Genomic DNA, 14,272 nt, shown 5'->3' on the forward strand with positions numbered 1-14,272 from the left:
CCCCGCCTCACTCATGCCCCCCCTCCCTTTTTTTAAATACTGTAGTTTCCAAGGAAACAAAGTCGACCCAGGTTCTAGACGCCGAGACAGAACTCAGGGAGTTCTCGCTGCTATTTTTAATCTCATTGGACGAAGCAGCGCTGACAGAGCGGCGTTTGTTCTGTTTGTAATTGCTCCTTCAATCTGACAACATCCCTCAAGCGTCAACAAACACAAGCGGCAGGAAGGAAGCGTCCAGAGCGGCTTCTTTGAATCCCCTGGTCCCCCCTACATCAGGATCCTCCGAGCCTTCACCAATTTCATTTTCATTCTTTTTTCACACCTCTCTCTTTGGTGTGAATCCCTTTGTTTTTTTTTGCCTCACCCGTCTCCCCCGACTGATGGACTCCCTCGATCACAGCCCCAAAAAAATCTCACAACAACAACGACGCACGGACAAATCAAAGACACACACACACACACAAATCCGAACGCTCGGTCAGGTGTAAGGTGCACGTGGACGAGCCGGCGCTCAGTTTAAACTCCGTGGAGTTGTTCAGAATCATTTGGCAGAGGGCGCTCCGACAGGACTTAAATACGTTTCATGACTTTTCTACCAGGGACCATGTGTATGTGTGTGTGTGTGTGTGTGTGTGTGTGTGTGTGTGTGTGAGCATGGCTGCATCTGGGAAGAGGTCAAACATGACAGGAAGACATCCGAAGGCGAAGAGTGGAGTGTGAACATCAGGCCGTTTGTAAACGTAAGCAAAGACAGACAGAAAGAAAACAGTCCTCCCCGTGGTTTTTGTCTCCGCCCTACTGGCTTCAGTCGCCTGCATCAGACAGCAGGCGCGTCCAATCAGATTGGGAGAAAGAATGGGAGGACAGGGGAGGGACGGCATACGGAGACATCGTTTGACTCTCCTCCCCTCAAAGGGAAGGAAAGAAGAAATCTTTAATTGTTGTTTTCCAGTGGTTGTTTCCTCTACGTGTCCTTCCTTTAATCCATGGTGAAATGTTATTTCGTGGTCCTATTTTTCACACTTCCTCCGAACGAAAAAAGAAAATATCAAGAGATATTTAAATCCCTGCAACATGAGTGCTGCCTGGTGGAGAGACAGGAAGTATCTTTCCAAAGAGTCATGTAGTTCATCAGTACCGCTTAGCTCCGTCCACCAGGGGGTCCCCTGCTCGGCCGACCTCCTAACGCTCGCTCAGTCTGGATGCTTTAGCATAGGGGTTCTCTAGGAGGTAAGAGTATCTGTCATAGTGCTCCAACATGTACTTAGGGGCGTACATGTGCTCTTTGGGGTCCGCAGGAGGGTACTCCTGCACGGAGCCGTCGAACCAACCTCCCGTCCGGATCAGATCACGGATGTAATTGAGGTCTCGCTTATCCTCGTAGTCGCCCCATCGCGGGAAGTCTCCGTTTTGAGCAGACACTAGCTTGAAGTAGATGCCCTCCGGCGTGAAGCACCAGGAGCAGTGCCACCCGGCGTAGTGGAAGGGGCTCCCGAGCGACCACTGCACCAGAATGTGGCCCGTGTCGTTCTCATACTTACGGAAACCGGGCATGGAGTAATACTCGCGTCGCCGCAGTTTAATACCGTCACTGTCATAAAGTTCCTGCAGCATCCGCACCGTGCAACCTGAAATCACCTCCAGAGAGCCAAACTGCTTCCAGAAAAATCCGTACAGTGACTAGATTTGGGAGAGAGAGAAAATGTGAAAATGACAAATCAACGTTTGAGTGAATGTATAAAAAACAAATGTAAATATTCTGATAACATCGTGCTAAACAAACGAGCTACCTTTCGCATGTGGATGGCGAAGGGTTCTGTCCAACCATCGAACAGCTTGAGGAAAATGAGTCCCTCGTGCGCCGGGATTTCATCGGCATCGTTGATGACGAAGACGTCGTCGGACCTGGCGTTGACCAATCTCGACATGCCGTTGTGAGTCAGGAAAGTGCGCAAGTAGTCATCAGCGATCCAGCCGTCCTGACGGCCGCCCTCTGGGAAATGGTCCAGGAACACATACAGGATCTTGTGCCGTATGTAGTCGTAGGTACCATTGAGGAGGAGCTGCAGGAACCTGGAACCGGTAAAGTATTTGATAAGGATTTCATACAGATATGACTTAATTATGACGATATCAGGCCGAGAGAGGAAACCAGAGCGACAACAAGAAGCAGCTGTAGCTGACACCTAAACCTGAAGGTGTGTGTGAAGTAAAAGAAGCAGCTGTAGCTGACACCTAAACTCCGCTCCGACGATATGAGCTGATTACAGCAGTAACCTGATGAACCCACGTGAAGCCTGTTCTTCTTAAAATGCCAATTATCTCCAGGGACTATAAATGTTCCTGCTGGTCCGTGGAACTGAACAACCGAAAAACAGATTTACACCACATGAAAAGAGAGAAGAGACGCTGCAGTAAAAATAAAGTTGATTATAGACGTGAAGCCACTCTTTCTTTTTTGCCAAGAAACTGAAGCACAGGTTAATGTAGGGCAGAAATAATTACAAAAAAAAAAAAAAAAAGAGAAATCTGTTTTTCAAAAAAAAACCAATCTAATTATTCCTTCAAAAAGCGAAGAAGAAACTGTTGTGACTCACACTCTCAGAACATATCTGTTCAATTTTCAAACCACAAACTGTTTTAACCACTTGAATTGTGTGTTTTCACCACAGTAAAATAAAATGCAAAAAGAGGAAGTGCAGGTTGGTGGTGGAATCCAAACTGAGGAGCAGGTAACGACACGTCTGAGGTTCAACAACGTTGGCCTTTCACCGCAGACGTTCAATGTCCGATACTGTACACAAATCTGACTGGAAGACTCGACTCAATTAACCTGTGATAAACGCACAGGCGCCGCGACGCCCACGGAAGATGTCACGTTCTATGATGGAACGCACCGATCTCCCTCAGGGCTGAACGCGGCGTCGATCACGTCGCTGCTGTTATAATCAGCTGTGAAATCGACCCTGAGGCGAGGACTGGTCATTAACACCACCGTCCGGCCTCAGGTTATGTCTTCTAATATAATATATATATACATATATACTATTACATAATAATATTTATAAAGATGAATGGCGTTATTGTACCAAAAAAAAATTTTAAAAAAAGGGGGCAGTGGTGGCCTGATGGTTAAGGAAGCAAGCACGTCCTGGTCCGGAAGGTTTCAGGTTCGAATCTGTCAGCTGCCAGGTGCATGAGCAAGGCACCGTCCCCACACCACTTGTGCTGCCCCCTGCTGACTTCAGTGATAGTTAAAATGCACACAGTTCAGTGGTGTTCTGCGTTCACTCCGTGGTTTGTTGCCACATGAGCTGCGTTTATTAAGGAACAAATAAACGGTTGTTACTTCCTCTTCTCATCGTTGTGTTTCTAGTTTCTCTTTTAGTTTCTGTGGTGAATCACAAACTATTTCTCATTATATTCCAAACAATGATTCAGAGCAGAATTTAAAAGAAATCCCCACCGAAACAATTCAAGTCTCACAGACCACCACCAGGAAATTCAATTAGAAATTAGTGCAATTTCCGCACAACTGCAAAAATGACAGAACGCAGCCTTCAGTGGGGACAGAGTGAAAGAGTTGTTTGTTAAATTAAGACTTCTTAGATTACACATTTGGTCTGTTCCAGCTTTGGAAAAACAGACTGGATTTTCTTTAGTTATAAATAGTCATTTTAAATTAACACCAACATTAAAACGTAGTAAGTTTTTAATTCTAAATCTAAACCTAGAACACTTCTAAATTAACACCAACATTAAAACATTTCTAGATTTATTTTTCCTCCTCAGACCTCGGTGTCCAGATGTTGGTCTTACCTCAGGGGCCGTCTCTCGCCGTAGGCGGTAAAGTTGGATTCACATATGAGAAACACATCCACGGCTTGGGCGAGCTCGTGAAATCGTGCGTGCAGCAGGTCAAACTCGTGGTTCACATTGATGGCGTTGATCACCCTCCGCGGGGTCTCTCTCGGTATCAGCCTCTCCTTGGTCGGCAGATTGGAGTGATACACCATGGTGGGAACGCCACAGTAGGGTCCGTGCCACCCTGATCGACACACGCACTTCACCAGCCGCTTCCCGTTGCCTCTCGATCTCATCTTGGCCTTCGGTGCAACGGAGGGCTGCTGCTGAACTTCCAGAATCCTGCGTTGGCCACCGGCCCCGGTCCAAGAACCTTCGCCGGCTCCGTTGGTCACCGCGCCCCCTGATTTCCCAGTGTACTCCTTGGTAGCCACCTCCGTCCCCTGTCGAAAGCACAGCGCTCCAGCTTTGGTTCGGGCAAAGTACGAAGTCTTGTCGTCGTGAAGCTGGAATGTACGTTTGTGCAGATCGCCCATTGATTCTATGGGGTCGCGGTGTTTCTCCTTGGGAAACACGACCCTGTGATCCTCTGGGGCCTCTGGGAGGAAAGGACCGGCGGGTTGGTTGGGTCTCTCCTGAAAGACGAAGAGAAAAAAAAAAAAAAACTGAGGACAACAACGGACATCGGATAAATATCTCCAGATCTTCACTGACGAAATTTGTGGGCTAGCCCTTTAAACTAAACCTACGGCATCTGGACAGTTAGACTTTATGAATTTGATCAGAACTGGATCAGTACAAAAACGTTTGGATATTTTTTCGGATTATAAGTCGCACCAGCCAGCTAGAGTGCCCTCTAGCGGCTGTCAATGTGAAAATAACAAAGGTAAAAAAAAAACTGAAAAAAGTGAGGAAAATATGGTAATGTATTTTTTATAATCTTATGAAATGTAGTAGATGTTTATTGTACTAACAAAACGGAATATAAAATATATTTAGAGAGGAACCTTTTATTGCCCTCCTAACACCTGAGTCATGAAGCAGCTTGTCATTGTTTGACTGTCGCGCCCGGATGATTCATGTTTAATCGTAAATTCGTAAAAAAAAACCCAGTGAAATATACTCTGTAAATATTTGAGCATACACAGCAAAACAATAAAACCACTCCATTTGCTGATAAACGCTTTGTTGTTGTCAAACATTAAACGATACACGACGACGTGACCTGTGACAAACGTTTTTAAAAAACACGGCGTTCTTTCTCAAAGGTTCAAAAGAAGAAACAAGTGAAGGTTGAAAAACCCAGAAACCCCGACCAATAAAAAGATTAAACCCACTGAAAAAAATCTATTTAGTTTTTAGAACTATTTATTTAAACTGCTTATTTCTAGAGTGCAGTTTTATTGTGATTCTTTTTATCCCTAATTTAGAGAAGGTCAGAATTTCTTTTTATATTTTTGTTTTTTAGTTGGAGATTTTCCATCTGCTGTGACGGTTCTTGGAAGTAAATCGAGTTCTATTTCAGTCAAAGAGAACATTAATGATACGGTGACAAGTTTCTGAAACGTTGTGCTGAAGTACGGTTCTGTTGATGTCACCTCGTTCACTTCTGATCAAGAACTATTACCTTCACTGTCAACACAAACAAAACCCTTCTCCAGAAAAGGAAAAGTAACTGAGTTACGTTTCATTGTCCTTTATCGACCGTACCTGCTCTGCAGCGTCTCCTCTCAGAAACTCCTCTGGTTTCTCCCAGGGGTGAGGAGCCGCCGGGAGATCTCTCTGCCTCATCTCCATCCCCGGTCCTTCTTCTACGACGTTACCAATTCTCCCTCCTCCCGCAGAACCGGCCCCGCCTCTAGACTGGAGTTCCGACTGACGGAGAGCAGGTAAAGGTGGCGCTTCCTCCGGAGACGCCGGGCTGAGCGGTGCAGCTGAAACGCCCTTCTCCCTCCAGAAGAAGCCCGTGACCATGATGAAGGACTTGATGTTGGGGTAGGGAGCGGAGAGCTCGCGCAGCAGGGAGACATAGTGGAGGGCCTTGTAGTAGTGGAGGAAGGAGATGACGCACAGGCCCACCGTGCACAGCAAGAACACCCTGTGCCGCCGCATTTTCATCCTGCAAACGAAAATAAACAATATTCATCCAAGGAGGACCAATGAGGAACAACCTCCGACCATGACCTTTCATGACCTTTTTTCTACTCCATTGTTTCCCCTCTCAAAATAAGCCCTTGTTAAAGAAACCAGAGGCCGAGGACAGAATGAAGATGTAGATGAGCGGCAGTGAAAGTGTCGTGGAACGTTCCGTTAGCTTCACCGTCGCTCAGATGAGCAGCAAAGAAACGTGATCTCCACAGCCATCCATCACCTCATGTTGACACTGATTGAATCTCTGTTAGACTGTGTCGACCATTAACACAGGCCGAGGGAAAACAACAACGACAACAACAACAACATCTATATGATCTTTGGTGAAACAGTTCATAATTTTACACAGGGATGTCCGATATTTACTTTTTGCCGATATCTGATATGGCAAAATTGTCCAAACGCTTAAACTTCCGATTTCCGATATCGACGTTGATACCGATGTATGCAGCTGTTTGGGTTAAAGACAGAGCATTACGTTATCGATTCTTACCGATATTACATCATTTTGCTAATATCGGCTAACCAATAATACCAGTTGGCCGATGGTATTGGATTATACAGTACATGTCCTTGGACAGAAACTCAACATGGACTGACACACACGGAGCTCTGTCTGTGACCCCTGTCTGTGACCCCTGTCTGTGACCCCTGTCTGTGACCCCTGTCTGTGACCCCTGTCTGTGACCCCTGTCTGTGACCCCTGTCTGTGACCCCTGTCTGTGACCCCTGTCTGTGACCCCTGTCTGTGACCCCTGTCCGTCCACAGACAGGACCATGACGACCACTCGACCCAAACGGACTGACTTAATTTTGGTCCTGCAGCTTTTTATTAGGGGTGATCACATCACCAGGACAGAGTGGGAGTCAAAGTGGGTTAACGCTGTTGTTGTGGTACAGACGGACATCAGACCGTCTCTGTCTGTGGGCGGCTGTAATTACATTTACCTACTGGGATGCTGGGAAATTAATATGAGCACAAGTGAAGGTCATTACAATGAAATTAATGACTCAGATATTTGGACTAAAGCAGAGCAGTGGACGTTGGTCATTATTATGTTTTTATGACATAAATCTCTTCACTGAAGACCAGGTTTTACCATAGAAATTCAACAAATTTCCTCCACTTAGAAACAGAAAATAGCGAGGTTAGCTGTAGCTGTAGCTGTAGCTGTGGCGACTGATCTGATTTATCGTTGGGCCGACTTGCTGCGATGCAGAAAACTTGACGGAACCGGCGAGCCCGTGAGAAGGAGTGGAGTGGGATCTGGTCTGGCATCACTGAATCTCTCTGCCACTTTATCTCCCCCCCCCCTCCCCCCCTCCCTGAAACTCTCACTCCACTGTCGTCTGTCATGTCTAATTCCTCTTCACATCCGCTCTCCCCCGACTCTCACACTGAGAGCCTGAAAGACAAAGTGAAGGAAACGGTGGGTGAATAAAAGACTCATCTCTCTCTCTCTCTTTTAATGATGTAGAGAGAAGTGAAGGGAAGCTAAAAGAGAGGAAGCACAGGAGGGGAGGTGGGGGTGAGGCTGAGGGTGAGGGTGAGGGTGAGGGCGGGGGGGGGTTCTTTCATCTTATATTTTAATCTTTTAATTTCACTCGACGTAAATGGAGAAAATCTCAGATTTGAATGCACATTTTTCCGACTGCGATGCACTCGAGGCTGCGTCCTTCAGATCAAGAGTCTCTGCATTCAAGGGCTTTTATAGAAAAGGACTTTTTTTTATATTTTTATTTTTTTTACCAGTGATGTACGACAGCATTGGTAAACTAAGATTTACTGAATATTCTGTTGAGACAACTGCACAACGTAGACGAACAACAAAAATAAAAGTATTTTCATCTTCACTTCCAACAGGGGCAGAAAGGTGGACTCGTGTGGGTTGAACAGAAACAGGCGGAAAATTAGTCGACAAAACTTTTTAGTAGAGTTTAGTGAAGCACTTAAACCACTAACTTCCAGTAGAAAAACTATCAAACGACCCAAAACCTTCACATCCAGAGGAGGGAAATATTCACACACACACACACACACACCATGAGGTCGCCAGATCCAAACACCAGCAGAACCCGCTTTTCTTTGGGTTTCTGTTTCTGTTTCCATTTCAGAAATAAAATGGAGAAATTGCAAAAGAGGTAAAAAGGTAGAAAAAAAAAAAAAAAATAAAATCACCACAGGGATGAAGCCCGACTCCAGTCCAGTCACCAAACCACCGACCATAATCAAAAACACTTACAAACACAGGTACCGCAGGCATCGTGTGGGCGCCGCGTTCACTTCCCGGTACGTCCTGCTGCTTCTAATCCAAGACATGACTGAAAGAACTATCCCGAAGTGATCATGTCACCCGTCGCTGCCCGTCTACTGTTGCCTGTCAGATAATACACAGTTTATATCACATCAGAAGTTCTGTCTACGGCAGCTCCTCACCCCCGATGACCCCGGGTCAAATGAGCTTCACAAAGTGGAAATAAATGCCAGACCATGAACTGTATTGTAATTACATAACAATACAAAAACGTTACACTGTTCAGATCAGCGTAACTCCAGCTGTGATGTCACACTGTAACAATGTACTTCCTTTTTTTTTACCAGAGATAAACAGTTTTCTTTTGTAAAGCAACAAATAAATACTGCGAATCAGAAAAGGAGTCGGTTCCAGGTGGTGAAAACAACAATAGTAAAAAAAACAAAGAGACAATACACGTGGTGAAATGTCAACCATCGTCTTGGCCTAAAGTTTTTGAAGTACCAACAGCTGTGATTTTGTTAACAGTACTTAGAAATACATAGAACATTTAAACAAAATGCACATCGACTTAGCATCAACCTCTATGTCGATGACGATCTAATCCAAACTAGGCAGGTGTTAATGACTGGAAAGAACCTTGTGCAGTTCCTGTGTTTGTACAGGTGAAAGCTGCTACTAGCCGGTATTAGCAGTTAGCCTGTTGTCAGAGTATCAGTGTGGAGCAGAGACTGACGCTCCTCTCTTGTTTGTTTTTCATCAGCCTCGGTGTCGCCAGTAGATCTACTTGACCTCGCGACCTTTCACGTCTTAACTCTCAGATCTGCTCATAAAACCCAGGGGATTTGAGGAAAAGCCCCGAGCAGGCGCCGATTGACAAACACGGTCTAAACGTTTGGTTTGGAAACGCGGAAGCCAAGATGATTCACATGGCAAACAACCAGAGAGAGGGTGAAACGGAGGGGGGGAGGTTTCGTCACAGCTGACCCATGGAACCACATTCAAATCCAACTTCCTTCAGTCTAACTGACACTAAAAGCTAAGTTCCTCCCAGTTCCAGCAGCTGCTCTCTCAGGTCTTGTAACACAAGCGTTGCAGGTTTTGCTGCAAAGAAAGAATGTATGTGCAGCTAAAGGTTAGAGGGCGTGACCCAGGTGTCAGGAACCTGGTGATTGGTTACCTGATATGAATGTCAACAATATAAAGACACAAAAAACTATGTTTTCAATGTTTTCTTTGTCTAAGTGTAGCGTTTAAAAGTATGTAGGTCAAAAGTACAATAAAGTGCAGAGATTTAACACAAGTACGACGAGTAAAAAAACAAAAAGTACAACGAGGTTCAGAAGCTGCATGATTATGAAATCAATTAGAATCCCCAATTTTGTGATCAAAATGATTTGATACGATTCTGGAAACACAAATGTGTTCTTCGAATTTTGGCTAACTTCCTGTTGACTTTGAACACAACGCCATGATAAAACCAGAGTATTAACCGAATAAAACTGCCAAACACAAAGAAAATCTTATGTTAATCAACCTTTGGCTCGTGTTCCCAAGGTCAGTCCGCACCTTTGAACACAATCTGCTACCACCACGGTGTTACAAATATAAACACACACACACACCGTCTCAGACCTGGTTCGTGGTTTGAAGTTTTTTGTTTTGTTTTGTTTTATAGTTGGATCTGATTGGATAAAAGCAGAAGAGTCCAAACCCCTGTCCACAGGGGGCATCGTTTCCACACAGCTAAATCCTGCGGACTCTTTTTCGTGTTTTTTTTCGGACGGCCATGTTCTGTGTGAAGGTCAATCTAAAGACTTGTTGGGTTTTTGTTTCTCCTCAACTGAACTATGAAGTCGTTCTCCCCGCTCATACGGCCTGACCTTTAGTTTCTGAACAGCCGCTTGATCTCAGCTAATAAGCACCCAGAGGGCTCATCCAAACAAAACAAAGTACCTTTGGTGCAGCAGTTAGCACCGCGGCGACTCGCTAGGAGTAGTTCAGCGAGGAAACACACTGGATGGACGACGGTTTGTCTCCCCGGAAAAAAAACATAAATAAAAAAATGTCCTGAAAACTTGATTTTAAAACATCTTCACTTGTGTGCAGCGGACATTAGCAGCATTAGCAGCATTAGCAGCATTAGCAGCATTAGCGCGTGGCTTGACGTGACATTTGTTTTTTAAGCAACCAGAAACGTGACATCAGTCGTGTGCCTGGCTGTGAATTCTGCTGACTCAGGAGCCGTTATACAAACACCAATCACAGTCTATTTAAGCTAAAGGCTTAGCGCACTGACGGTGTCAAAACCTGTGCTGCTGCTGATGGTGATCATCAGGTTTGACTCCAGCACCACTTCAGCCTCCGGACTTTAACCTTGGACTCAAAGGTTCTACTTCAGGGGAGTCAAATTCATTCTGGTTCACGGGCCGCATACCGCCTGATTAGATGTCAAGTGGGCCAGATCAGTACAACAATAAGTCCACGTTTTCCCCTCTTTTTTATGCAGAGAAGTACAGCATGTATTATATATTTATTCATATTTAATAAAACATAATTTTACAAAAACAAAATATCCTGAACATGAAGTATTTTTGGTGTATTTTTTTCTTATTTTCAAAATTAATCAAGTGGGCCCAATTTAAGACCCTAGCGGGCCAGTTCCAGCCCATGGGCCGTATGTTTGGCAGCCATGTTCTACTTGTTTCCCCCAGTTCTGCAGCCTGGTCCCCGTATTTTTATTATAATGTTCATCAAGTGACGAAAAGAAAATCTGCACCGATGCTCCGTAACAAAAAAAAAAAAAAAAGAACCTTCAGTAAAACGTTCTGACCAATTACAGGACAGTGATGTTACTGTTGACTAACAGACAAACAAACGTCAGTAAACAGCCCTTAAACAAAGAGACGTTAAGTTAAATTTCCATTTAAATCGTAGTCGGACCAGCAGTTGAATAAATCTCCACGGCCGACGTCGAACATAAAGAACCGAGTTCATCTGCACTGAACCTGTGAAGACGAGCCGTCGGCGGAGGAGACGGAGACGTTAACAGTTATTATTCATCTGTTGGGAGTTTTTATTTTGGTTAAATCAGTACAAATAGAAATGAAAACCTCAACCTTAAAAAATGCATTCTTACAGAAAAGTTTGTTTATTTCTTTTGAAACTTTAACTCTAACACTTGTTCAGAAGTGGGTGGAAAAAAAAAAAAAACAAACCTTTGTACTAATTCTGAAAACAACAGACTGCAGCATTTTTCCTCCTGAAGTGGGAATAACATGTTGGACTGTGAGGTTTAATTGTTCTGATCTAACTGTGTCGCAAAGATCAGCAAACCTGTCTGTGTCTAATTCAACCGTAACTCGTGAATCACCCGCCGGCTTCTCTGCTGTTCTCTGATCTGCACAAAAAAAAAAAAAGAATGCGTATCAGCACGTAAAAAAAAAAAAAAAACTACAAAAAAACACAGCACTTTTCAGCGACTCAGGCCATTTCTCACTGGATGTGGTTTTAAAACCACACCTGCTCATTCAAGACAATAATAAAAAAACAACAACAGTGCAGTCAGCACATATGGATTAAGAGCGTCCTGGCTGATGTGAGGGAGTCGGTCCAGGCCCACGTGGCCGACCGCCAGCCTCCATCAGTGGCTCTTCAACAACGCTGCACCCACTGAATCAGCTCAGATCAGTAAGTGATGCTGTGAGCTGCCGTTTCTGGACCGGTGCCGCCTGACCTTCCTGGGTGTGAGTGTGAATCCAGTGACGTCAGCCCACTCTCTCTCTCTCTGAGGGTGGGGCAGCACTTGGGTTTGTTTTTTTAATCAACTGATTCACTGGTTAAAAGCATCAGAGTGACCACCGTCCAAACTGGATTTTACTGACCCTGATAGAAGCTCCTTATAGGCGTCTTTAACACAACAACAATCCACTGACAATCTAAATATATATCTACATACATCAGTTGAATCACACCAGAGAAGTTCTTGTTTTCATGGATTTCTTTCCTTTTCTATAAAATGCTATTTATTTTTCCCGCTCAAATCATGTCTGTTTTAAAAACTCACACAGTTTCTAAAACGTACGCACTTTCATCCACATTAATTCAGCCGCGCCACTCGGCTGCTGCCAGATAATGAGAGCGTCTGACGAAATTCAGAGCATTATTAATAGCAGCTGGTTGCAAATGATTTTTGCTCCGTGAGCACGACTTAACCTTGGAATATCGCCAGCCAGTCGTCAACGTGTCGGTAAGGTTTGGAGAAACTGGAGGAGTGTGTCGGGAGTAACCCTGATATTCCACTAACGCATACTAGGGATGTCCGACACTAACTTTTTGCTGATATCTGATATTGTCCAAACACGTAATTTCCGTTTCCGATATCAACCCTATACCAATATAGGCCTGCTAATATTTATTTGTTTCTCTGTTCAAACCACTGTACGAATTGCTAGCATCAGCATTCTTCATACCATCTGATTATTAAAATGGATTAATAAAATGAGCTACAATGCTGCCATCTAGTGGCTTTCACTTTAATACACAGCCATTTTTCCCCAAAACAATTTTTAGGGCACACATCATTTGGCGAAACCCAGATATTGCGTTATCGGGTTTTCATTATCGGAGGAAAAACCCACAACGATTCTTACAGGTATTACATAATTATGCTAACATCGGGCCGATATTATCAAAAATTCCCTAGTTACGGCAGCGGTGCAGAGTCTTGCGAGCCATCACGAGATTCCGCAATAATTACGAACAAATGTGAGACCACAAAATCCAGCCTTCTCCCCTCTCGGGGGGGGGGGGGGGGGCTTGTGGGTCACTGGTTTCGGTGAGTCAAATGTCAGGAGAAAGCTGTGTGTTAAGTGGGTTTCAATAATGCAGACGCGGCGAAGGCCCTGAGAGACGGAACACAGATCCACGTGGGACGCTCGGTGGTGAGAGACAGGACTGGGCTTCAGGTGAAAGGGAACTCTGGGAAAACTGCAGAAAGAATGGACTCTGGGTCCGAACGACCTGGTGCGTGTCGGGAGGATTGTTTGACTGAGGTGAGATCGGATGAATGTGAGCATGGGTCAGAAAGTAAGAGCGAGGGAGGGAGGGAGAGAGGGAGGGAAAAGCCAGTGAAGCGCTTCCATCGGTCGAATCTCATCTATAATTTAACTCTGTAGCGCCCCGTGAGGTCTCTTCTCTCCATCCACCCCGCTCGCTCTCTGCACCACCGGTGGAGACAAGTGTTCCACTGCAGAGTTCATTGTCCATCCTCATCCGTCCAACACCATCTGCTGCTGACTTTGGGGAGACACGGCGGAACGGTGGACTCACTGAACATTATGTTCGTGAACGTTCAACACATCTTGAAACGGGAGACTTGAAAAACTTTTAAAACCAAAAAAACAACCCAGTGGCTCCTGTTTCTCACTCAGCTCTTGGCGTTGGCTCCAGGTGTGATGTGATATTTCAATGTTTGAGAAAGGACTGAGCTGAGAACAGATTCATGACTAATCCATCCAATCAACACTCAGTACACAGTCACTGACTCATCTGTGACTGTCTGATAATCAGGTTTGAGTCAAATGTACACGTCCACCTTCATTTTTTATAGCTTGTTGCTAACCAACAACATAACGTCGCTGTCGTCTTCTACCTAAACCAGGTTGTTTTATAATATAAATATAATCCTGTAATAAACCCACAGTGTTTAGACCATGATACACTGCACCATCAATGACATTCCAAAAGGTTGTAACTCGTGTGTGCGGTTCCCTCCTCGGCCTCACACCAGCCGTCACTCGATGGATTGATTTTTCTTTTCTTGCAGAACAACTTTTAGCAGTGTGTGTGTGTGTGTGTTTTTTTTTTTTTTAAGGATCTCATTATTGATTCCACAGACAGTTCCTCAGTTTCACTCCAAACTGTGGAAACTACACTTCATCAGTGGATAAATCAACATGTGGCTGCATATCAATGTGACACTGTTTCCTCCTGACTGACGCTGCAGTGGAGCAGAGCTGACAACAACATCACCGTACTGTGATATTTAAAAAAAAAAAATT

The 14,272-nt window shown here is 44.6% G+C and overlaps 1 protein-coding gene across 5 annotated transcripts in view; it reads right to left on the reverse strand.

Moving 5' to 3' along the window:
* Positions 1 to 348: 348 nt before the first annotated feature.
* The window catches only part of mgat3b (beta-1,4-mannosyl-glycoprotein 4-beta-N-acetylglucosaminyltransferase b), a 38,320-nt gene continuing 24,396 nt past the window's right edge, over positions 349 to 14,272 (reverse strand). For 3 of the 5 annotated variants that reach the window (XM_008316519.3, XM_025058216.1, XM_025058218.1), the window contains exons 2-5: positions 5,515 to 5,923; positions 3,820 to 4,439; positions 1,791 to 2,073; positions 349 to 1,680 (exon numbers count right to left, since the gene is read on the reverse strand). In XM_008316519.3, coding sequence (XP_008314741.1) covers positions 1,183 to 1,680; positions 1,791 to 2,073; positions 3,820 to 4,439; positions 5,515 to 5,922 — 1,809 coding nt within the window. In that variant the 5' untranslated portion in view covers position 5,923 and the 3' untranslated portion in view covers positions 349 to 1,182. Of the gene's footprint in view, positions 1,681 to 1,790; positions 2,074 to 3,819; positions 4,440 to 5,514; positions 5,925 to 8,198; positions 8,575 to 14,272 lie in introns of those variants that run through there. The other 2 variants (XM_008316518.3, XM_025058217.1) reach the window with 2 other exon arrangements.

This window comes from Cynoglossus semilaevis, chromosome 9 (genome assembly GCF_000523025.1).
Source record: "Cynoglossus semilaevis isolate Cse_v1.0 chromosome 9, Cse_v1.0, whole genome shotgun sequence".
Lineage (NCBI taxonomy): Eukaryota > Metazoa > Chordata > Actinopteri > Pleuronectiformes > Cynoglossidae > Cynoglossus > Cynoglossus semilaevis.